General features: G+C 46.6%; 1 protein-coding gene across 2 annotated transcripts; it reads left to right on the top strand.

The window, feature by feature from the left end:
* The first annotated feature begins 10926 nt into the window (after positions 1 to 10926).
* Positions 10927 to 24450, top strand: slc25a17 (solute carrier family 25 member 17). 2 transcript variants are annotated; one of them, XM_065006402.1, is made up of 11 exons: positions 10927 to 11017; positions 13310 to 13388; positions 13739 to 15364; positions 15552 to 15612; positions 15728 to 15794; positions 15918 to 16069; positions 19732 to 19848; positions 20103 to 20251; positions 21225 to 21320; positions 22549 to 22634; positions 23441 to 24450. In XM_065006402.1, the coding sequence occupies exons 3-11, from the start codon at positions 15290 to 15292 to the stop codon at positions 23589 to 23591; spliced, it is 954 nt and encodes a 317-aa protein (XP_064862474.1). In that variant the 5' UTR covers positions 10927 to 11017; positions 13310 to 13388; positions 13739 to 15289; the 3' UTR covers positions 23592 to 24450. The 2 variants fall into 2 exon arrangements, with proteins under 2 accessions (XP_064862474.1, XP_064862473.1); XM_065006401.1 differs by having other exon boundaries at positions 10942 to 11017; positions 11610 to 13388.
* Positions 24451 to 24722: the final 272 nt, after the last annotated feature.

The following is a 24722-nucleotide window of genomic DNA, read 5'->3' as shown; positions in this document are numbered from 1 at the left end:
ATCTGTAATGCCTTGCGATCAGAAGCTGAGCAGTTGCCATACCAGGCGGTAATGCAACCAGTGCTCTCGATGGTGCAGCTGTAGAACGTTTTGAGGATCTGAGGACCAATGCCTAATCTTTTCAGTCTCCTGAGGGGTAATTGGGGCGGCAGGGTAGCCTAGTGGTTAGAGCATTGGACTAGTAACCGAAAGGTTGCAAGTTCAAATCCCCGAGCTGACAAGGTACAAAATCTGTCATTCTGCCCCTGAACAGGCAGTTCCTAGGCCGTCATTGAAAATAAGAATTTGTTCTTAACTGACTTGCCTAGTAAAATAAAAGGTTAAAAAAATAGGTGTTGTTCTGCCCTCTTCACGACTATCTTGGTGTGTTTGGACCATGACAGTTTGTTGGTGATGTGGACACCAAGGAACTTGAAGCTCTCAACCTGCTCCACTACAACCCCGTCGATAAGAATGGGGGCGTGATCTGCCCTCCCTTTCCTGTAAGGCCATGGTCATCTCCTATGTCTTGATCATGTTGAGGGAGAGATTGTTATCCTGGCACCACACGGCCAGGTCTCTGACCTCCTCACCATAGGCTGTCTCATCGTTGCCGGTGATCAGGCCTACCATCGTTGTGTCGTCGGCAAACTTAATGATGGTGTTGGAGTCATGCTTGGCCACGCAGTCATGGGTGAACATGGAGTACAAGAGGGAACTAAGCATGCACCCCTGAGGGGCCCCCGTGTTGAGGATCAGTGTGGCAGATGTGTTGTTTCCTACCCTTACCACCTGGGGGCGGCCCGTCTACAAGTCCAGTATCCAGTTGTAGAGGGAGGTGTTTAGTCCCAGGGTCCTTAGCTTAGTGATGACCTTTGAGGGCACTATGGTGTTGTACGCTGAGCTGTAGTCAATGAACCACATTCTCACGTAGGTGTTCCTTTTGTCCAGGTGAGAAAGGGCAGTGTTGAGTGCAATACAGATTTATCATCTGTGGATCTGTTGGGGAGGTATGCAAATTGGAGTGAGTCTAGGGTTTCTGGGATGATGGTGTTGGTGTGAGCCATGACCAGCTTTTGAAAGCACAGACGTGAGTGCTACGGTCAGTAGTCATTTAGGCAGGTTACCTTGGTATTTTTGGGCACAGGGACTATGGTGGTCTGCTTGAAACCTGTCAGTGAAGACACTTGGCAGTTGGCAGTTGGTCAGCACACGTCCTGGTAATCCATCTGACCCTGTGGCCTTGTGAATGTTGGCTTGTTTAACTGTCTTACTCACAGCTTGATCACACAGTCGTCCGGAACAGCTGGTGCTCTCATGCATGCTTCAATGTTGCTTGCCTCGAAGCGCGCATAGAAGTCCTTGAGCTTGTCCGGTAGACTTGTGTCACTGGGGAGCTCGCGGCTGGGCTTCTCTTTGGAGTCCATAATAGAAGCCCTGCCATATCCGACGAGCATCAGAGCCGGTGTAGTAGGATTCAATCTTAGTCCTGTATTTATGCTTTGCCTGTTTGGTGGTTCGTTTGAGGGAAATAGCGGGATTTCTTATAAGCGTCCGGGTTAGAATCCCGCTCCTTGAAATCGGCAGCTCTTTAGCTCTGGGAGTTCCCTGTAATCCATGGCTTCTGGTTGGGGTATGTACGTATGGTCACTGTGGGGACCATGTCACTTATTGATAATGATGGTGACTGATGTGGTATACTCCATCAGATGATTCCCGGAACATATTCCAAGTCTGTGCTAGCAAAACAATCCTGTAGCTTAGCATCTATGTCATCTGACCACTTCCGTATTGAGCGAGTCACAGGTACTTCCTGCTTTAGGTTTTGCTTGTAAGCAGGAATCAGGAGGATAGATTTATGGTCAAATTTTCCAAATGGAGGGTGAGGGAGAGCTTTGTACGCATCTCTGTGTGTGGAGTAAAGGTGGTCTAGAGTTTTTTCCCTCTTGTTGCACATGTAACATGTTGGTAGAAATTTGGTAAAACGGATGTAAGTTTCCCTGCATTAATCCCCGGCCGCTAGGAGTGCCGCATCTGGATTAGCATTTTATTGTTTGTTTATGGCTTTATGCAGCTCGTTGACTGCGGTTTTAGTGCCAGCATCGGTTTGTGGTGGTAAATAGACAGCTACGAAAATAGAGATGCAAACTCTCTTGGTAAATAGTGTGGTCTACTGCTTATCATGACATACTCTACCTCGAGACTTCCTTAAAATTAGATTTTGCGCACCAGCTGTTATTGACAAATAAACACAGACCACCCTTGTCTTACCGGAGGCAGCTGTTCTGTCTTGCCGATGCACGGAAAGACCAGCCAACTGTATATTACCCAAGTCGTTGTTCAGCAACAACTCGGTGAAACATAAGATATTATATAGTTACAGTTTGAGCAAGTAACTTGATTTGATGGATGGTTATAGTGGATGGTTGAATAAATTAAGATTGAATACATAGATGGCTCAATTAAAGCAAGAATCCTTAATTGAAACAATAACAAAGCGGCCAACCCGCCACTCTGTTTTGGTAAAAAGCTGAGGAATAGGCCTGGAAAAATTAATGGGTATATATTAGAGGTCGGCCGATTAATCGGAATGGCCGATTAATCAGGGCCGATTTCAAGTTTTCATAACAATCGGAAATCGTTATTTTTGGGAGCCGATTTTTTTATACCTTTATTGAACTAGGCAAGTCAGTTAAGAGTATTTTCAATGACGGCCTAGGAACGGTGGGTTAACTGCCTTGTTCAGGGGCAGAACAACAGATTTTCACCTTGTCGTCTTTAACGTTCTTATAAGTAGTCTTACTATCTTTTATTTCAATGCATCATAAGCCTAGATTCATTTGTTGATTTATCTATCATTGTTTGTATTTACAGGGCAGCTGTTACGTGCTCCGATTGTCACTTTCTGACCTTAGTTCTTTTGTTATGTCTTTGTTTTAAGTATGGTCAGGGCTTGAGTTGGGTGGGTTGTCTATTTTTTTTTTCTATGATTTGGAATTTCTGTGTTTGGCTTGGTATGGTTCTCAATCAGAGGCAGCTGTCAATCGTTGTCCCTGATTGAGAACCATACTTAGGTAGCCTGGTTTCACTTTTGAGTTGTGGGTGCTTATTTCCTGTTTAGTGTTTTTGTTTTTCACCTTACGGGATTGTTTGTTTGTTATTTATTGTTTTGTTCAGTGTTCTAGTACGCCATTAAAAGCTATGAACACTTACCACGCTGCGCATTGGTCCGATCTCTCCTACTCCTCCTCAGAGGAAGAAGACGAGCGTTACAGAATCATCCACCACCAAAGGACCAAGCAGCATGGTAACGGGTAACAGCAGCGATCTCAGGACTCCTGGACATGGGGGGAGATTCTGGACGGCAAGGGACCCTGGGCACAGGCTGGAGAGTATCGCCGCCCCAAGGCAGAGCTGGAGGCAGCGAAAGCCGAAAGGCAGTGGTATGAGGAGGCAGCACGGCAGCGCGGTTGGAAGCCCGAGAGGCAGCCCCAAAAATGTATTGGAGGAGGCACACGGGGACTGTGGCGAAGTCAGGTAGGAGACCTGCGCCAACTCCCCGTGCTTACCGTGGAGAGAGAGGGACCGGGCAGGCACCGTGTTATGCCGTGAGGAGCACGGTGTCCCCGGTGCGCAGGCATAGCCTGGTGCGGTACATAGCAGCGCCTCGTATCGGCCAGGCTAGAGTGGGCATCGAGCCAGGTGCCATGAAGCCGGCTCAGCGCATCTGGTCTCCAGTGCATCTCCTCGGGCCGGGGTACATGGCAACAGCCCTACGCATGGTGTCCCCGGTTCGCCAGCACAGCCCAGTGCGGGCTATTCCACCTCGTCGCACTGGCCTGGCTAAGGGGAGCATTCAGCCAGGTAGGGTTGGGCAGGCTCCGTGCTCGAGACCTCCAGTGCGCCTTCACGGTCCGGTCTATCCGGTGCCACTTCCACGCCCCAGCCCTCCGGTGGCAGCCCCCCGCACCAGGCTGTCTCTCCGTCTCCTCCCTACAGGTGCTCCCGCCTGTCCAGTGCTGCCAGAGTCTTCCTCCTGCCCAGCGCTGTCAGAGTCTCCCATCTGTCCTGAGCTGCCAGAGTCTCCCGTCTGTCCTGAGCTGCCAGAGTCACCCGTCTGTCCTGAGCTGCCAGAGTCGCCCGTCTGTCCTGAGCTGCCAGAGTCGCCCGTCTGTCCTGAGCTGCCAGAGTCGCCCGTCTGTCCTGAGCTGCCAGAGTCGCCCGTCTGTCCTGAGCTGCCAGAGTCGCCCGTCTGTCCTGAGCTGCCGGAGTCGCCCGTCTGTCCTGAGCCGGCGGAGTCGCCCGCCTGTCCTGAGCCGCCGGAGTCTCCCGCCTGTCCTGAGCCGCCGGAGTCTCCCGCCTGTCCTGAGCCGCCGGAGTCTCCCGCCTGTCCTGAGCCGCCGGAGTCTCCCGTCTGTCCTGAGCCTCCGGAGTCTCCCGTCTGTCCTGAGCCTCCGGAGTCTCCCGCCTGTCCTGAGCCGCCGGAGTCTCCCGTCTGTCCTGAGCCGCCGGAGTCTCCCGCCTGTCCTGAGCCGCCGGAGTCTCCCGCCTGTCCTGAGCCGCCGGAGTCACCCGCCTGTCCTGAGCCGCCGGAGTCACCCGCCTGTCCTGAGCCGCCGGAGTCTCCCGCCTGTCCTGAGCCGCCGGAGTCTCCCGTCTGTCCTGAGCCGCCGGAGTCTCCCGTCTGTCCTGAGCCGCCGGAGTCTCACGTCTGTCCTGAGCCACCGGAGCCGCCAGTCTGCCAGGAGCCGCCAGCAAGCCAGGAGCTGCCAGAGCCGTCAGTCAGCCAGGCGATGCCAGAATCGCCCTTCACTCCGGAGCTGCCGGAGTCTCCCGCCTGTCCTGAGCCGCCGGAGTCTCCCGTCTGTCCTGAGCCGCCGGAGTCTCCCGCCTGTCCTGAGCCGCTGGAGTCTCCCGCCTGTCCTGAGCCGCCGGAGTCTCCCGCCTGTCCTGAGCCGCCGGAGTCACCCGCCTGTCCTGAGCCGCCGGAGTCTCCCGCCTGTCCTGAGCCGGAGTCTCCCGTCTGTCCTGAGCCGCCGGAGTCTCCCGTCTGTCCTGAGCCGCCGGAGTCTCCCGTCTGTCCTGAGCCGGAGTCTCACGTCTGTCCTGAGCCACCGGAGCCGCCAGTCTGCCAGGAGCCGCCAGCAAGCCAGGAGCTGCCAGAGCCGTCAGTCAGCCAGGCGATGCCAGAATCGCCCTTCACTCCGGAGCTGCTGGAGTCTCCCGCCTGTCCTGAGCCGCCGGAGTCTCCCGTCTGTCCTGAGCCGCCGGAGTCTCCCGCCTGTCCTGAGCCGCCGGAGTCTCCCGCCTGTCCTGAGCCGCCGGAGTCTCCCGCCTGTCCTGAGCCGCCGGAGTCACCCGCCTGTCCTGAGCCGCCGGAGTCTCCCGCCTGTCCTGAGCCGCCGGAGTCTCCCGTCTGTCCTGAGCCGCCGGAGTCTCCCATCTGTCCTGAGCCGCCGGAGTCTCACGTCTGTCCTGAGCCACCGGAGCTGCCAGTCTGCCAGGAGCCGCCAGCCAGCCAGGAGCTGCCAGAGCCGTCAGTCAGCCAGGCGATGCCAGAATCGCCCTTCACTCCGGAGCTGCTGGAGTCTCCCGCCTGTTTGGCGCTGCCGGAGTCTCCTGCCTGTCCGGCGCTGGCGGAGTGTCCTGCTTGTCCGGCGCTGCTGGAGTATCCCACCTGTCCGGCGCTGCCGGAATCTCCCGTCCATTCGGGACCTGTGGCGTGAGTCCCCAGTCCAAGGTCGGCGGCGAGGGTCGCCACTTTAAAGAGGCCACGGAGGCGGGCTAAGAGGCGCAAAAAAACTATGGTGGAGTACGGTCTGCGTCCCGCGCCGGAGCCGCCACCGCGGACAGACGCCCACCCAGACCCTCCCCTATAGGTTCAGGTTTTGCGGCCGGAGTCTGCACCTTTGGGGGGGGGTACTGTCACGTTCTGACCATAGTTCTGTTATTTTATTCTTCGTTTTAGTATGGTCAGGGCGTGAGTTGGGGTGGGCAGTCTGTTTGTTTTTCTATGTTGGTTTTTGTGTTCGTCCTAGTATGGTTCTCAATCAGAGGCAGGTGTTGTTAGTTGTCTCTGATTGAGAATCATACTTAGGTAGCCTGGGTTTCACTTTGGTTTGTGGGTGTTTGTTTCCGTGTGAGTGTTTTGGCCACACAGTACTGTTTCGGTTTGTAAATTCACGTTTGTTATTTTCTGCTTAGTGTTCTGAGTTTTAATTAAAAATCATCATGAACACTTACCACGCTGCACTTTGGTCCTCACCTTCTTCCACCGACGACAACCCTTACACACCAAGACTCTTCATAGAGCTGGTCGTTCGGCCAAACTGAACAATCAGGGGAGATGGGCCTTTGTCAGGGAGGTGACCAAGAACCCAATGGTCACTCTGACATAGTGGTGAATCATGGTGGTGGCAGCATCATGCTGTGGGGATGTTTTTCAGTGGCAGGGACTGGGAGACTAGTCAGGATCGAGGGAAAGATGAACAGAGCAAAGTACAGATATCCTTGATGAAAGCCTGCTCCAGAGTGCTTAGGACCTCAGACTGGTGCAAAGGTTCACCTTCCAACAGGACAACAACCCTAAGCACACAGCCAAGACAACGCAGGAGTGGCTTCGGGACAAGTCTCTGAATGTCCTTGAGTGGCCCAGCCAAAGCAAGGCTTGAACCTGATCGAACATCTCTAGAGAGTCCTGAAAATAGCTGTACAGCGGCGGTCTCCATCCAAGAGGGGCAGCTCTCTGGGAACTGTGGGGGGGGGGGGGGATCTTGGATGGTTGGTGGCCTGGCGGTTGGGAGTTTGGGCCGGTGGCCAATTGGTCGCTGGTTTGGGCCCCCGATTTGACTTGGTGGAAGATCTGTCGACATGTCCTTGGCTCTGGTTGCTCCTGTGGGTCACTCTGGATGGGAGTCTGCTAGATGACTGAATGTAATGTAAATGTTGAGCGGCTTCACTGCAGGTATGTATGATTGTATGTTTTAATATTTTAAAATATATATATTATAAAAGATTAAAAATGTGTATTCCAATGTCTCACCATGCATGTCTTCCATCTCACCTCACAGGGTTCCCAGCCCGTGTTCCCAGTTATTGCCAGTATAGTTGCAAACTTGTGTTCACCTAAAAAATAACGGACTGCTGAATAGTCCAGAACACACATGTCTGATACAGTTGGGAATACATGGCATACTCAATATCTTTGAGTGTTATTGTTTTTTATAACTCCCCCAAGAGCTGTACTTGCTGAGTCGTCCAGGGCAGATGTGCCGTAATGAAAGGTAATATGTTCATCAAATTAATTATCCAAATATTTATAATTGCTAGTAAACTCAATAATTTCTTCACCAAAACAAAACTGAAAAACTATTCTCTTAGTACTTGGTTTTCTAAAATGCATTCTTTGTGTTTTTTTCTGATTGATCAGGAGTCTCCATTTTTTGCACCAATTGACTGCATTTAATATAATTTTCTGCAGGTCTTGTTCAGTTTCTGCCATCAAAATAATATAATCACCGTATAAGAGAGTACTTAGCATTTCTTCATCATATCTCACTCCAATATTAAAATGTTTAATTTATTTTGCCAAAACATTAATAAACATAGCAAACACAGTTGGTGATAAGGCGTCCCCTTGTTCTACACCCGAGGGTGTGGGAAACAAATCTGTACAATATTCGTTAACAAACAAACAGGCAGTTGTTGCTTGATTGTTAACCAATTCCTTCTCACCTTCCTCTCTTCTCTGTCTTGGCAGCATAATCAGGATGACGAGCCAGGGCAGCTTGATATGCTGTGATAAGTGTCCTCGCTCCTTTCATCCATCCTAATGTGGATGATTCTATGCTGGGGTGAGAAGGGTTGATTAGAGAGAGAGTGAGAGAAAGAGATTGATAGAAGAGAGGTCTGTTTGTTCTGTGTAGGTAAACTTAGCTGTCAGCTTAGTGTGTGTGTGTGTGTGTGTGTGCTTGTGTGTAATCACAGTGATAATATTGTGTGGATGTGTACATTCTGTGTACTGAGGGCTAGTCAGTCGTGGCGTTACACCAGTCAAAAGACTTACCAGGTGGGTCTGATCTGCCGAATCTCTGACTACCTACTGGTGAGGAGCCCTGATGAATGAATGCTATCATTGGGCCAATTGCCTGCCGAACAATCAATCAATTCATCAACCAGTCTATCTATCTGTCCGTCCTTCCGTCTGATCGTACGTCCGTGTCTGTCTGTGTGTCCGTCCGTGTGTGTATCTGTGTGTGTGTGTCACATCTGTCTGTATGTTTTATTGCCGGTGAGAAACTACACCAGTGTGATTAAGACCCCTACATGGCTGGACAGGGTTGTGGAGAAGCTGCAGCAGAATCTCTCCCAAACAGTGCAACACTTTGTGTCTGACGTGTTGCTTATCTTCACCAACTCTGCCACATTTAACAGGGTAAGACAGCATTACTGCAATATCCAATGTGAAACCTCTGGGCTAAAATTTTGAAAAAAAAATGTTGGACATGCTAATCAACTTTACTTGTGTTAATGCATGAATAACACTAACAATGTGCCTTTGTTTAATCCATAACAAAGCTGCACAGGATAAATGAGTTGTGTTTATTGCATTTCTAGCTTGTTTATTATGTTTTCTAGACAACGGTGTCTCTTTTTTTCCTGAAGGATAATGCAGAGTTCCGTGAAATGGGCGAAAGATTGAAGGATCTAGTTGAGAGAGAGTTCAAGAGTACATTCAGCATCCAACAACATCCAATAGCCAGTAGAGCCTTCATCAAGTCTGTACTGTTATCTCACTATGAGACAACAGGGAATATTCACCATGCCCTGGTCTTTCTATACAGCATTCATACAGACTTGTACACCAAGTTGTACCCATCTTACTTTCCATGCATGTACATTATTCACTGTCATCTATCTAGTCATTTTATTCATTCCTTTCATTCATTCTAGCAGCCAAAATTGGTGTGTGATAACCATTCAAATAGAATGATGGTGATAACATTGCATTTCATACAGTGAATGTCACTCTCCAAACTTCTCATGTAAGTTGTTACCTTCTCCAGGCCTCTAGACGTCTTACTTCTGGTTAAACTTTACTGGATTTATGTCCAGGGATTCTCCACAGAGTTGGATTCTCTGAGACCTCAGCTGTCCAGTGATGCTGAACCTCGGAGTTACCGCTGTCCACTCAGACTAGAGAGATTATGTTAACAAATTGTAAAAGAAAAATATATATATAAAAACAATTATGCTTAAACCCAGAAGTGTTCATATGATATTGCAGTGTCCAAAAAAAGCATTGTATTTGAATATATTTATTATATGAAATATTCTATCTATTTTTTTAAAAGACAGAACACATAGGATGTCACCAAAGATTTTCTAAAACATTGCACAACGTACTATAGGTCTACTTGTTTGACTGTGCATAGCCTACCAGAATGCTTATTTTGAAGAGAATATCATCAGGCAGAGCAGCAGCGCCCTCTTCAGGGCAGCCTGGACATCGTCTGCGTTGCGTCTCTGCACTGTGCAGGGCCTGCGCACGCTAGTACACGTCATCATAATTGCCAGCAGCGAATCCCTGCCCAGAGCTGCGTAGCAGCGTTGCGCAGACCTGGCGTTGCGCAGACCTGTTGAAAACTACGCAGCCATTTCTCTTCATCTTGTTGTAAAGCCACAGGTCCGAGAATGCAAATACTGCAATAGTGGCTGATGTTGGGGCTTCTTTATATCTAATTGAGAATTGAGAGACTAAAACTTTTTCCTTCTCATAAGCATTGAGAGAAACAACCACATAGGTAGCCTATTTAGACGGGGTCGAGCGATTCCATACTATAGCCAAGAAAGTGCGCTTGGTAGACGTGGTAATGTCTTTGAATATCACTGTGAAAAGTGAAGACTCCGAGTCCTTTGACGAAGAAGACGAATCATCTCCGCTGCTTTCAGTCAAAAGAGGCTCCGAGTCTGCAGCTCGTCACGATATTTCTCCGGGAGAAGGCGGTCCAATAGAAGACCATGCAGGGTATTCAACACAGCATGGGCGGCTGGCAACTAAAACGACCAGCAAACCCATTGTACTGTGTAAGTTGTTGGTACTGTATAATCAGACAGACGTGGCATATTTTTCAGTCTTGTCTCACGGGATCTTTTACTTTAGAACTACTATTAGATAATAGGCCGAATCTACCGCACACCCGGACCTGAGTAGTGAACGTTCTGGACGCAAAAGGCAAACCTGGAGAAACAGGAAAAAGTCTGCACACTTCAGAAACATTAGTGCAATCTATAATGAAATATCATAATTGTATTGACATTATGAGCTATCGCAAAAAATATTTGCTCTATTTGACTGTTTTGCATGTGGCATCTTTCTTTCTGTACACTAGATCCTGTGAGTGCTGACTGTTTATTTTCCTCTAACCAACGTCTCTTCTGCAGATGGCAAAACCATCTTAAAGATAGTTCTAGGTGAGTCCTATTTTCCCAATTAAAGATAGAGGGGAGTAAAATAAAGAGGGATCCTAAAATGCATCGAACTACCCCTTCCTATATTTCTTGGTCTAAGCACCTACTGTAGATGTACCATTTATCTGCAGCACCCAGAACCAAATATCTTGTGCATGCTGGCTAAGCTGGTCGATAACATTAGTATGGTTAACTCTGTCATGAGAGGATTTACAATTTAGCAGATGCTCTGGACTTACAGTACTTATTCAACATCCCTCCTTTCCTCCTCAGCCCCAGTCATGACCCTCCCGACTCCTCGGCCTCCTCCCCAGGTATCCCCAGAGTTCTCCTACCAGGCCATCGTGTACCTGATCGACGCAGTGGGGCGCCGCTGGAGCCTGTACGGGACCCAGGAGCGTTCGCAGCTCTTCCAGAGCGTGCAGAAAGAGTTGGAGGAGCAGGGTCACTGTCTTCCTGTTGAGAAGATCCGCCGCAAGTGGAACAACTTGATCGTCACCTATAAGAGGGTCAAATACAGAGGGGAAGGGAGACCGGCCAGGCCAGAACCTCCTGGGAGTACTTTGAGGTACTTGTTTGTTTTATAATAATAGACTTGTGGTGTTTAGCAAGAACCAATGCTTGTGGCTCTATTGAAACTGTATCTAGTCTCCAAATGTTTATTGAAAACATGCATGCATTTGCACAGTAAGCACTTTTTGTCTCTCAAATACATTGTGACAGTTGTCAGTTGGCTAGCTAGCAAATTTGAGCCATATTATCATAGACGTGGTATAAGTCAAAACGCCTTCAAACAAGAAATGCTATCAAGAACAAGATACAATTAACTGAAACAAGCCACCTACGATTCCCCACATGGCAGTTTCTTGTCATTGTTGCTAGCTGTCTGGCTGTTCAGGATCACAGCAACGCACAGCCTTCTACTCCTGCGTTGTTCACGCATCATTTTCGTGACGTTCTCAGGCAGCCGTCTATTCATTTTGTTAAATGTTGTTATTGTGGTCATAGTGGTCTTCTGGTGAATGCTCAACAATTCTAGTGACATTGTGGGTGTACTATGAAGGTAAGAAACAAGATTGTTATAAGCTGCCCAAGGGTGCTGACAAGACCCTCTTATCTCAACATTCCATCTCTCTTTGTGTGTCTCTCGCTCTCATAAGATAATGTATGCCATGCTTGGTGACACCATCGGTGCCGAGACCACTAGCAGCCCTACCCTAGTAACCAGCATCCCTAAGGTGAACGTCGCCACGGAAACCACCAAAACCGAGCAGAAGCCCCTTCTCCTTCCCCATGGCAACCTCATCACTGCCTGCACTCGGACACTCACCCTTGTCCCCTCCTCCCTCCCACTCCATACACCAGTTCCCTCCACCCTCCCTCTCTACACCTTTGTCAGACCCCCCACCCCTGTCTGCTCCTCCCTCCCTCTACCCAACCCTTTGGACACACCCTCCCCCAGAATAGCTAATAACACAGACCCTGTACAGCCAAACCCCTCCCCTGCTCCGGTCGCACAGCCCCCTGCCTCCTGTCACATCCCCTCCAACCTCAGCCGCGTGCACCTCCGCAGAAAGAAGCGCGGTCTCTTCTCCTACTCCACCTCCAAGGGCTCCTTCATTACCTCTCCTCTGGTCCAGCAGCAGAAGCGAGGAGAAAGCACCTCCCTGCTGCAGGAGTCCCTGAGGAGGCAGGAAGGGCATGCCGAGGAGGAGCAGGTCTGTCGCAGCAGGGCAGAGGCCCAGGGGAGGAGGTCAGAGAGGAGGGAGGTGTGCATGGCAGAGTCCCTGGGAAGGATGGCCACAGCTCTGGAGCTGCTCTCCTCCAAACAGGACACAGTCATTCCCCTGCTGCAGAGACTGGCCGAGAGAGACGGGAAGTGACAGTCATTGCCCTGCTGCAGGGTTGTCTCTAACTAAACCCTGCCTATTTTTGCCTTTATCTTCTTCAAATTTGATTTTAAACCTAACATTAACCACACTACTAATATTATTCCTAACCTTAAATTAAGGACAAATATTATTTGTTTTTTTGTTTTCATGAATGTTTACTTTGTGGCTATATAATCTAGTGGAAACCCTTCTGCAGAGACTAGCTGACGTGACACTGTAATCGGCATACTGCATGACTGGCTGAGAGAGACTGGGAGGCTGACTCGGCATGCAACTGAAGTGGCAGTCTTTTTCGTTATATATTGCATGACTTATGAGCTAAAACACAGTAAACCCCACCTGATGTCCCAGGTCAAAATCGATCCCTGATTAGAGGGGAAGAATGAAAATTAGCAGTGGAACTTGGTTCGAGGTCCATATTTGAATTTGCCTAATATAAGCAAAAGGGTTCGGATGCAGACTCGGATAATGTTAATTATAATATATATACATATATATATTCACCTTCATTTAACCAGGTAGGCTAGTTGAGAACAAGTTCTCATTTGCAACTGCGGCCTGTCCAAGATGAAGCAAAGCAGTTCGACACATACAACAACACAGTTACACATGGAATAAACAAACATAGTCAATAATAAAGTAGGAAAATCATATACAGCATGTGCAAATGAGGTAGGATAAGAGAGGTAAGGTAATAAATAGGCCATGGTGGCAAAGTAATTACAATATAGCAATTAAACACTGGAATGGTATGATGTGCAGAGGATGAATGTACAAGTTGAGACACGGGTGCAAAGGAGCAAGATAGTGAGGGAGGTAAAAAAAAATATAAAAAAAAGCTAAAAAGCTAGTGTAAATTCTGTGTTGTAGAATTTACAATGGAATAACAATTTTGATTTAAATGGTTTATTAATTAATGATTGATCATGATAATCAAAGTAATTTACAATAACAGCATTTGGTTGCAGCATTTACTCTTGGGGAAACTGGTGTCGCGAGTGGAAACCACCATTTAGGCCTACACAGATGGATAAGGATGGTGAAATAGTAGGTGAAACTTATACTCACTAGTCTGGCATCTGGTCCAACCAGTAATTCCCAAAACGGACACGGTCATCTCAACTGTTTGATTGTCAGGTAGCATGCATGAGGCAGATGGAGACACTGATGGCAGGCTAACAACCTTAAGAGAACAGCGCCTGTACCAACAGTAAAGTGAATTGTTTGACAAAGAATATCTTAAATGAGAGCAATGTTTACTAAATGTGTGTTTGTAGTTTTCCCAGCTTGTAAAAATTATTTAGAAAACACATACTGTAAAGCCAAGGTGCATAAATCAAATAATTGAGAATGACACAAATCTTGACCTATTTCCATTGTGGTTCTCTGACCTATAGATGCAACCAGTACCCCAGTGATGGAGAGGGATCTCCTTAGAAGAGGCACCTTCAGTGGTCCACATGAGACAGACTGAAGAAACTGATCCACGAATGAGGGGGTGGGATATCAGATAACCAGATAGTGGTTTCACCTTTCGCTAAGAAAAACAGGAGGGGGAAAGATGCTGGAGCATCATGGGATGTCTGAGGGCGTTTGTAGGGGCCTTATTGGTAGTGGTGGGTCTGGGTGCTATCTTTCTCTCGCTGCAGAAAGCACATTTTGTAGTGAACTTTAATATTTACAAACACAAAACAATATACCCTTTTCTGGAAAGGAGCACATTTTAGAAGTTTAGAATTCAGAACACAGACAGACGTAGCAGCTAGCCTGGAGAATGAACAAGACTATGAAAACATGGTTTCCACTAAGATAGCACAGCCACAAAGTCAAAATTGGCTTTCATAAAAATGTATGAAAACCAAAATGTGCTTTTTGGTCTTAATTCAAGGTTAGGGTTAGCCATAAAGTTAAGTGTTAGGCTTCCCGAGTGGCGCAGTGGCATAAGGCATTGCATCACAACGGGCTGTATCACAACGGGCCATGATCGGGAATCCAATAGGGCAACATAGAATTGGTCCAGCGTCGTCTGGGTTAGGGGAGGGTTTGGCTGGGGTAGGCCATCATTGTAAATAAGCATTTGTTCTTAACTGACTTCCCTAGTTAAATACATTTTTTTATAAACAAATAAGTGTTATGTTTAAAATCACATTTTAAGAATCTTTATTTTAGAAATAGGCGAAGTTTATGACTTTGGTGTGGTAACTGTGACGACCAGAAAACATTGTGGGAGAAGCACCAAGCCAAAGATCTTGGTTGCACGTGTTTGATGCCATTACATTTGCTCCATTACAGACATGAGCCTTCCTCCCCTCAGCAGCCTAGAATAACTAACACATTGTTCTATCTGCAGTACCGTTTCTTTGGACAGGCCTGAGATGCGTTCAGTTCCCTTGAACGTTTTCTACGTTGCGGAACGGTTTGTACTGAACGACACGTTTACCCACAACGTTCTTGAGCAGACTTCGAGGTACGTTTGGTGGGTGTGGCTTGAAGTATTAAGTGTTTTAAAGGGCAGTGCGGACGGCGTCCCCCAACCAAATACAGTACAGTATGACACAAACCCAACCGCGTTCTTCACCTGGTCATTCAGTCCAGCACCGTTTCCGTTCAATTGAGCGTTCCAGAACTTAAAACCATACTGAACGCAAACCTGTTGTTTCATTTGTTTGAATGACAAAAGGAAAAGCCAATCAAACGAACAAGCGGAATCACCTATTGCCCAATCACCTTATTGGGAAAGGGGACTCTGTCTACCATTGGCTATACGAACGACCTGGATGTAAAACGAGCGAGAAGCGCATTCTGGGTTAATGTCTATGAGAAGCAATCACACGAGTTCAGCTGCGTAGTTGTTTTCTGGAATGAACTGGGGGAAAAACGACATCTATTGTGCATAGTGGACTGCAAACAAAACTGTCAAGTTTACATTTGTATCTACCGCAATCAAAATGAGCACTGAAGCCTTTCGATTTGCTGAAGTTTTCTCGTACGAAAGCTTGGTACATGCAATGGCAGGAGCAGCGGTAAGTAAACTTTAGGTAGGTTATTGCAATACATGAAAACAAGGGGCAGTATTTTTTTCTTTAAATTGCTATCTGACAGGCCATTACTGCCAAACCGGAATCCCCTATAAATAAGGTTAGCCTGATATCAGCAAATGTTCACATTTGAAGACCCTACATTTGACAGAATAGGATTATATGTTTTTAGGGGAGTGTGACGGCAATGACCGTTTTCTTCCCACTTGACACTGCAAGACTACGGCTGCAAGGTAAGGCTAGCTACCTCTATATCTTTACGCCTTTGTGCAAAACTGAATAGAGGACATAAGATATCTCTGTGCAAGTCTCATGTCTATTCTTCTCTCTGTTCCTCCTTTTCTATAGTGGATGAGAAGAGGAAAGCCAGGTCCACTCCTGCCATTCTGTCAGAGATTGTCAAGGAAGAAGGGTTGTGAGTAAACAAGAGCTCTGTCTTTACCTCGCTCTGCTTTCTCTCTCTGCTCTTTTAGCATTTTTTATTTATTTGAACAGAATCACCCGAGGTTGTGTCTGTCCCCCTGCCTGTCCTCTGCAGGCTGGCGCCCTACAGGGGCTGGCTCCCAGTGATCTGCAGTCTCTGCTGTTCCAACTTCGTCTACTTCTACTGCTTCCACAGCCTGAGAGCCAGCTGGCTCCGGGGACACAAGTCAACTCCAAGCAGAGACCTGCTAATGGGCATTGCTGCAGGTAGGCCTACATAAGACCCAGACGCTGATACTAGCTAACTTACCAAGTTACCCCCTTATTCCACACACAGAGATGCATACAAAGCTCTTCCCCCGTCCTCCATTTAGCAAATCTGACAAATTCTATCCTCCTGATTCCCACTTACAAGCAAAAACTAAAGCAGGAAGTACCAGTGACTCGCTCAATACGGAGGTGGTCAGATGATGCGGATGCTACGCTACAGGACTGTTTTGCTAACACAGACTGGAATATGTTCCAGGATTCATCTAATGGCATTGATGAGTTTACCACCTCAGCCATCGGCTTCATCAATAAGTGCATCGACGACGTCGTCTCCACAGTGACCATACATACATATCCCAACCAGAAGCCATGGATTACAGGCTGCATCTGCATTGAGCTAAAGGCTAGAGCTGCCGCTTTCAAGGAGCGAGACACTAATCCGGACGCATATAAGAAATCCCGCTATGCCCTCAGGCTAACCATCAAACAAGCAAAGCGTCAATACAGGATTAAGATTGAATCCTACTACACCGGCTCTGACGCTCGTCAGATGTGGCATTGCTTGAAAACTATTACGGACTACAAAGGGAAAGCCAGACGAGAGCTGCCCAGAGACTTGAGCCTACCAAGCAAGCTAAATGCCTTTTATGCTCGTTTTGAGGCAAGCAACACTGAAGCATGCATATGAGAGCATCAGCTGTTCTGGACGACTGTGTGATAATGCTCTCGGTAGCCGATGTGAGCAAGACCTTTTAAATAGGTCAACATTCACAAAGCCGCGGGGCCAGACAGACTACCAGGACATTTACTCAAAGCATACACGGGCCAACTGGCATGTGTCTTCACTGACATTTTCAACCTCTCCTCGACCGAGTCTGTAATATCTACATATTTCAAGCAGACCACCATAGTCCCTGTGCCAAAGGAAGCGAAGTTAACATGCCTAAATGATTACTTCCCCGTAGCACTTTAAACAGGTTAACATTCCCAAGGCCACAGGGTGCGTACTCCGAGCATGCATTGACCAGCTGGCAAGTGTCTTCACTGACATTTTCAACCTCTCCCTGACCGTCTGTAAAACCTACGTATCTTCAATCAGACCACCATAGTCCCTGTGCCGAGGAACGCTAAGGTAACCTGTCTAAATGACTATCGTGCTTTGAAATGCTGGTCATAGCTCACATCAACAATATCCTCCCGGATACCCTAGACCCACTCCAATTCGCATACCGCCCCTACAGATCCACAGATGACGCAGTCGCAATCCCACTCCACACTGCCCTTTCCAACCTGGACAAAAGAAACTCCTATGTGAGAATGCTGTTCATTGACTACAGCTCAGTGTTCAACACCATAGTGCCCACAAAGCTTATCACTAAGCTAAGGACCCTGGGACTGAACACCTCCCTCTGCAACTGGATCCTGGACTTCCTGATGGGCCGTCCCCAGGTGGTATGGGTAGGCAACAACACATCTGCCATGCTGATCCGCAACACTGGGGCCCCTCAGGGGTGTGTACTTAGTGCCCTCCTGGTACCTGGTGTATAGCGAGAATCTGTCTCCTCACCACGCGCTCTCACCACTGGCGTCCCCCAGGGCTCTGTTCTAGGCCCTCTCCTATTCTCGCTATACACCAAGTCACTTGGCTCTGTCATAACCTCACATGGTCTCTCCTATCATTGCTATGCAGACGACACACAATTAATCTTCTCCTTTCCCCCTTCTGATGACCAGGTGGCGAATCGCATCTCTGCATGTCTGGCAGACATATCAGTGTGGATGACGGATCACCACCTCAAGCTGAACCTCGGCAAGACGGAGCTGCTCTTCCTCCCGGGGAAGGACTGCCCGTTCCATGATCTCTCCATCACGGTTGACAACTCCATTGTGTCCTCCTCCCAGAGCGCTAAGAACCTTGGCGTGATCCTGGACAACACCCTGTCGTTCTCAACTAACATCAAGGCGGTGGCCCGTTCTTGTAGGTTCATGCTCTACAACATCCGCAGAGTACGACCCTGCCTCACACAGGAAGCAGCGCAGGTCCTAATCCAGGCACTTGTCATCTCCCGTCTGGATTACTGCAACTCGCTGTTGGCTGGGCTCCCTGCCTGTGCCATTAAACCCCTACAACTCATCCAGAACGCCGCAGCCCGTCTGGTGTTCAACCTTCCCAAGTTCTCTCACGTCACCCCGCTCCTCCGCTCTCTCCACTGGCTTCCAGTTGAAGCTCGCATCCGCTACAAGACCATGGTGCTTGCCTACGGAGCTGTGAGGGGAACGGCACCTCAGTACCTCCAGGCTCTGATCAGGCCCTACACCCAAACAAGGGCACTGCGTTCATCCACCTCTGGCCTGCTCGCCTCCCTACCACTGAGGAAGTACAGTTCCCGCGCAGCCCAGTCAAAACTGTTCGCTGCTCTGGCTCCCCAATGGTGGAACAAACTCCCTCACGACGCCAGGACAGCGGAGTCAATCACCACCTTCCGGAGACACCTGAAACCCCACCTCTTTCAGGAATACCTAGGATAGGATAAAGTAATCCTTCTCACCCCCCCTTAAAAGATTTAGATGCACTATTGTAAAGTGGCTGTTCCACTGGATGTCTTAAGGTGAACGCACCAATTTGTAAGTCGCTCTGGATAAGAGCGTCTGCTAAATGACTTAAATGTAAATGTAAAATGTACCTGTTCACCCATGACTGCATGGCCAAACATGACTCCAACACCGTCATTAAGTTTGCTGACGACACAGCAGGGGTAGGCCTGATCACCGACAACGATGAGACAGCCTATAGGGAGGAGGTCAGAGACACTGCCAGGACAACAACCTCTCCCTCAATGTGAGCAAGACAAAGGAGCTGATCATGGACTACAGGAAAAGGTGGGCCGAACAGGCCCCCACTAACATTGACGGGGCTGTAGTGGAGTGTCCACATCACCAACAAATTATCATGGTCCAAATACAACAAGACAGTTGTGAAGAGGGCACGACAACACCTTTTCCCCCTCAGGAGACTGAAAAGATTTTCCATGGGTCCCGGATGATCAAAAAGTTCTCCAACTGCACCATCGAGAGCATCCTGACCGGTTGCATCACCACCTGGTATGGCAACTGCTCTGCATCTGACCGCAATGCGCTACAGAGGGTAGTGTACGGCCCAGTACATCAGGGGCCAAGCTTGGGGCCAAGCTTCCTGCCATCCAGGACCTATATACTAGGTGTGTCAGAGCCCCAAAAATTGTCAGACTCCAGTCACCCAAGTCATAGACTGTTTTCTCTGCTACCGCACGGCAAGCAGTACCGGGGCGCCAAGTCTAGGGCCAAAAGGATCCTTAACAGCTTCTACCCCCAAGCCATAAGACTGCTGAACAATTAATCAAATGGCCACTAGACTCTTTACATTGACACTGCTGCTATACTAACCTGTACCCCTGCACATTGACTCTGTACCGGTACCCCCTGTATATAGCCTCGTTATTTTGTGTTACTTTTTATTTTTTACTTTAGTTTATTTGGTAAATATTTTCTTAACTCTTTTTTTGAACTGCACCGTTGGTAAGTAAGCATTTCACTGTAAGGTCTACAATTGTTGTATTCAAGGAATGATTCCAAGCTCTCTCTCTGTCTCTCTGTTTCTCTCTCTGTCTCTGTGTGTGCAGGTGTAGTGAACGTGCTTGTGACCACTCCGCTGTGGGTGGTCAACACACGACTCAAGCTTCAAGGAGCAAAGTTTCGCAATGCAGACATCCGTCCCACTAACTACTCAGGCATCATGGGTAAAGGCAGCAGCAGTATGCGTGCTGGAAACGGATAAAGTTGTAGATGTGTCATTATGTCATTCTTTCTTTCTCTCACTAAAGTATCACGCACATACACATTCCCTCTGTCTTTCTCTCTCTTTTTATTTCACACACACATGAAAACACACTTTTTTCCACACACACATTGTACTACTTTTTTCCTAGTCTGGTTTCTTTGTCACTGTCAGATTGTCTCTAGGGTAAACAGTATCCCTCTCTTCTCCTCTCAGATGCCTTTGTGCAGATCATTGAGGACGAAGGGGTGGGGGCCCTGTGGAACGGGACATTCCCTTCTCTCCTGCTGGTGCTCAACCCAGCTGTCCAGTTCATGATCTATGAAGGCCTGAAGAGGCAGCTGAGAAGCTTGGTTCACAGAGAGGTAATGGGAGGGGGGGATGTACTTCAGACTGGGCAGAATTATCAATTAGATTTCATTCTCATTGATGGGAAAAAGCCCTGTAGTCCTCCCTCACTAACAAAAAATGGTATAACTGAAAAGCAAAGTGGAATCATTAGCTTTATCTTTCTACCGGTACTTTTTATTACATTTTTTTATTGAAACTTTATTTAACTAGGCAAGTCAGTTAAGAACTAATTCTTATTTACAATGACTGCCTACCAGAAGGCAAAAGGCCTCCTGTGGGGACAGAGGCAGGGATTAAAAATAAAATACAAATTTAGGACAAAACACACATCACGACAAGAGGGACACCACAACACTACATAAAGAGAGACTTAAGACAACAACATAGCATGGTAGCAACATAACAACAACATGGAAGCAACACAACATGGCAGCAGCACAACATGGTAGCAGGACAAAACATGGTACAAACATTATTGGGCACAGACAACCGCAAGAAGGCAGAGACAACAATACATCACGCGAAGCAGCCACAAGTGTCAGTGAGTGTCCATGATTGAGTCTTTGAATGAAGAGATGGAGATAAAACGGTCCAGTTTGAGTGTTTTTTGCAGCTTGTTCCAGTCGCTAGCTGCAGCGAACTGAAAAGAGGAGCAACCCAGGGATGTGTATTTTGGGGTCCTTTTAACAGAATGTGACTGGCAGAACAAGTGTTGTATGTGGAGGATGAGGGCTGCAGTATCTCCGATAGGGGGGAGTGAGGCCTAAGAGGGTTTAATAAATAAGCATCAGTACACACTTTGATTGAAAATATTGATTTTAAAAAGTACAAATATTGACGTTTTATTAACAAACGCTTCCATTGTATTGGAAGTCATACCTCCAATATATAAAAATACCCTGGTATTCTGTATTATCATATACCTGCCCGACCCTATTTAAACTGGAACTAACTGATCCTGATACTGTTGTCTGTCCATTTCTCTAGCTGTTGTCTCTGGAGATATTTCTGATTGGTGCCGTAGCCAAAGCAGTGGCCACCACATTCACATACCCACTACAGACTGTACAGTCCATCCTGAGGGTAAGAACAGTATGTGGGTGTGCGTGCGTGCGTGCGTGTGATTGTGAGAATGTTCCTCATGAAAAAGTATTACTGAATCACTACTACCCAAGCCTACTGGGTTTTACTAATTGATTGCTATTGAGATAGTAGTGATTTAAGTAGTAATGAGTGATAAATTGGGACGTTTCAAGACTTGTGAACACTACATATTTCCTAGTTACTGTGCAACTACTGAGCTTTTGGGTATCTACTACTTAAAACCTACACATTCTACCACAATTCCTACATGTTCACTATTTTAGTACTTAATGCCTACACATTCAGTGTGTGTAGTGTTGTCAGTACTGATTTGCTCTTGATACCTTTTCATTTCCTACATTAAACCCTTTTGAATGACTATTGAAAACTGACACATTTACTACTGTTTGCCTATTCAAAATTACTATTGACATCTCCTTGTTTCACTACTGTGTCACTACTACACTGTTATTTCCTTGAGTTTAACTGTAGTTAATATCATAAGAAGAAATAATACATTTATACAAATGTAATAGAAAAATAATTATATATTTACACTTTTAATCCTTTTTAAAGCCTTATCTGTATTTCGAGTATAAAGACAAGTACAAGAAACAATTATAAGCCATTATCAATCCACTGCTAACAGAAGTCACATAAGACAAACACATAAATATTTGATAAGCAATATTAACCTTACCAACAATGGCCTCCAGTCTTATGTCGAGGGCCTCCTTGGCAACAGGTCAAAGGAGGTAAGTATACCAATATGAACTTACTGTACATTTGCATACGAACACCTACTTATTAACTAGCATAGCGAAAACGAGCTACATTTCAACGGTGCTAGCAAACACCTCAGCTACCAACATCAAGTAGTAAAAATCTCTACCTGATTACTACTAGAAACACTACTGTTTTCCTACTGACATCTACAAAACCATACTTGTGTATCTTTAGTGTGTAAACTACACATTCACTACACAATCCCTTCAAGTCTCTACATTGCCACTAATGCACAAATAGGTTTTGTGTAGTAATTCTGTAGTACTTTTTCATGAGGGTTGTCGGTCTATAATGTGATTGTGTATATGTTTGCCTGCTAGTGTGGATGTTGCGTTTTAGTGCTCTGCTCTGAACATTGGGTTATCCCAATGTTTAGTGTTATTCCAGTGGAATAAGCTCTGGGTGCTAATTTCACTACTCGTTGTCTGCATCTCATTCTCAGTTTGGTCAACACAAGCAGCACACAGACAGATCACCATTGCTGAACAGCCTGAGAAGTGTGATGTATCTGCTGATCAATAGAGTGAGGTTGGTCCACACACGCACACTACCTTATTCCAAAAGCACCATGACTGGTACCACACCCAGACTTAAAGACAGTGGTTGTGTTCCAGATTGTCTTTATTGCCATCGTGCTGTGCATCTCCGAGGATTGCTATACCATATTAATGTGTTTCTTGAGATGTCAAACACTTCTCCAGGAGTTGTGAGAGCTGATCATCTATGCAGCACCATTGCAATTAAGACTACCTGGATCGCAGCCAATGCTTTCATCTCCTACATACAGTGGTGTAAAGTACTTAAGTAAAAATACTTTAAAGTAGTTTTTGGGGGTATCTGTACTTTACCATTTATATTTTTTACTTTTTACTTTTACTTGACTACATTCCTAAAGAAAATAATGTACTTTTTACTCCATACATTTTCCCTGACACCCAAAAGTACTCGTTACATTTTGACAAGAGAACATCCCTGGTCATCCCTACTGCCTCTGATCTGGCGAACTCACTAAACACATGCTTCATTTGTAAATTTTTGAGTGTTGGAGTTTGCCCCTGGCTATCTGTCAATAAAAATAAAAGTTGTGCTGTCTGGTTTGCTTAATATAAGGAAGTTGAAATTATTTACTGTTACTTTAGACACTTGAGTACATTTTAGCAATTCTATTTACTTTTGATACTTAAGTATATTTAAAACCAAATACTTTGACTTTTACTCAAGTAGTATTTTACTGGGTGACTTTTACTTGAGTCATTTTCCAATAAGGTATGGCTATTGAGTACTTTTTCTACCACTGCCTACATATGTTTTTTGATGTTTTCCCCCACCCATAGGAAGTATGGCATGCTGGGCCTGTTCAAAGGCCTGGAAGCTAAACTCCTGCAGACCGTCCTGACCGCTGCCCTCATGTTCCTGCTCTACGAGAAGATAGCCAGCAGCACCTTCAGTGTCATGGGAGTGAAGAGGCCTGCTTCCAGCCACTAAGCCTGTCTGACATCAGACATCCGATCCCATATTGTTGCCATATGTCTCCCCTTGGCCATAACCCCTCAATGTTGGCATGTATAAAGGGTCTGGGTCGGTATAAGCAGTGTAGCTAGGGGTAAATCTTCAACCATATTTCTTCCACCTTACAGACATGCAAGCGTGAAATGGTTAGGGGCAAAGGGAGGGGAAGGAATCGAACTGAGACCAGCTGAGACTGTACCAGAGACATTAGAGAAAGGATGAAATGGGAGTCCCATTGGGCAATGAATGTAGGAATGTATAATGCTTCACCCAGTAGACTCACGGTGCATTCTGGGCGATTCTGGGACAAGGAGAGCTCTCCTTCAAGGAGTTGAATGGCAGTTAATTGGGCGCTAGCTCAAAACCACAAAATGAACATGAATAACCCTTTTCATAACCTTAGCCTAATTATCCTAACCTGCTACGAAAAACCAAATCTGACGTTAATTTTTACAAAAGCTTGATCCCTTCTAGCCATGGGTGAGCTCTCCTTGTCCCAGGTTTTTTGTCTATTTTTCTAGAACTGCCAATTTTGTGGAAGTAGACACCACTTGTTCCTCAGACTCCTGTGGATTTCATCGTTCATCGTCTTTTCAATGTTCTAAGATTAATTTGTGGATTTAGTTAAGCAGCTATTTTGTGATGCATTGTTGCTCTTGTCAAATCACTGGGAAATGTTTTCATTCTGTCATTAATTGGCTCTCTGACAAACGTGTTGAATAATTAAGGGATGTATTTTAAATGAATTTTTGTCCAATATGATGGATGCATAATTCACCAACATTTCAGATTCTCAGAAAAGTTGATAGAAATAAAATCTTGCTGCTCAAATAAATACATTTTAGCTTTTTTGACCATATGCTTTCATCTCCTTCAGCCAGCTCTCTGAGAGAGAAGAGAGCCTGGGACCAGGTTAAATATGCATCAACAATTGTCGTTTCAAGATTGTCATTTAAAAAATCGTTTTTTTCCTCTGATTTGCGTACTTTTACTGATGTGGAGCGTTGTTTTTTATAAAAGTTTTTTTTATAGTAATATAATTTTGGACCAGTAGATGGGGTCACAGCCCCACAAAATAAAGGTTTAAAATGTAGTGTTTACTGCGGT

This window comes from Oncorhynchus nerka, linkage group LG21 (genome assembly GCF_034236695.1).
Source record: "Oncorhynchus nerka isolate Pitt River linkage group LG21, Oner_Uvic_2.0, whole genome shotgun sequence".
NCBI classification, from domain to species: domain Eukaryota; kingdom Metazoa; phylum Chordata; class Actinopteri; order Salmoniformes; family Salmonidae; genus Oncorhynchus; species Oncorhynchus nerka.
Note: the sequence above shows the minus strand (reverse complement) of the source record. Positions and strands in the feature narration are given on the sequence as shown.

What these genes read in the sequence shown, in the direction of transcription:
- slc25a17 (XM_065006402.1), top strand. Translation starts at nt 15,290, where the DNA reads ATGAGCACTGAAGCCTTTCGATTTGCTGAAGTTTTCTCGTACGAAAGC. An exon ending in GCTAATGGGCATTGCTGCAG is followed by an intron (nt 16,070 to 19,731) that starts GTAGGCCTACAT and finishes CTGTGTGTGCAG; the next exon opens with GTGTAGTGAACGTGCTTGTG. An exon ending in TAACTACTCAGGCATCATGG is followed by an intron (nt 19,849 to 20,102) that starts GTAAAGGCAGCA and finishes TTCTCCTCTCAG; the next exon opens with ATGCCTTTGTGCAGATCATT.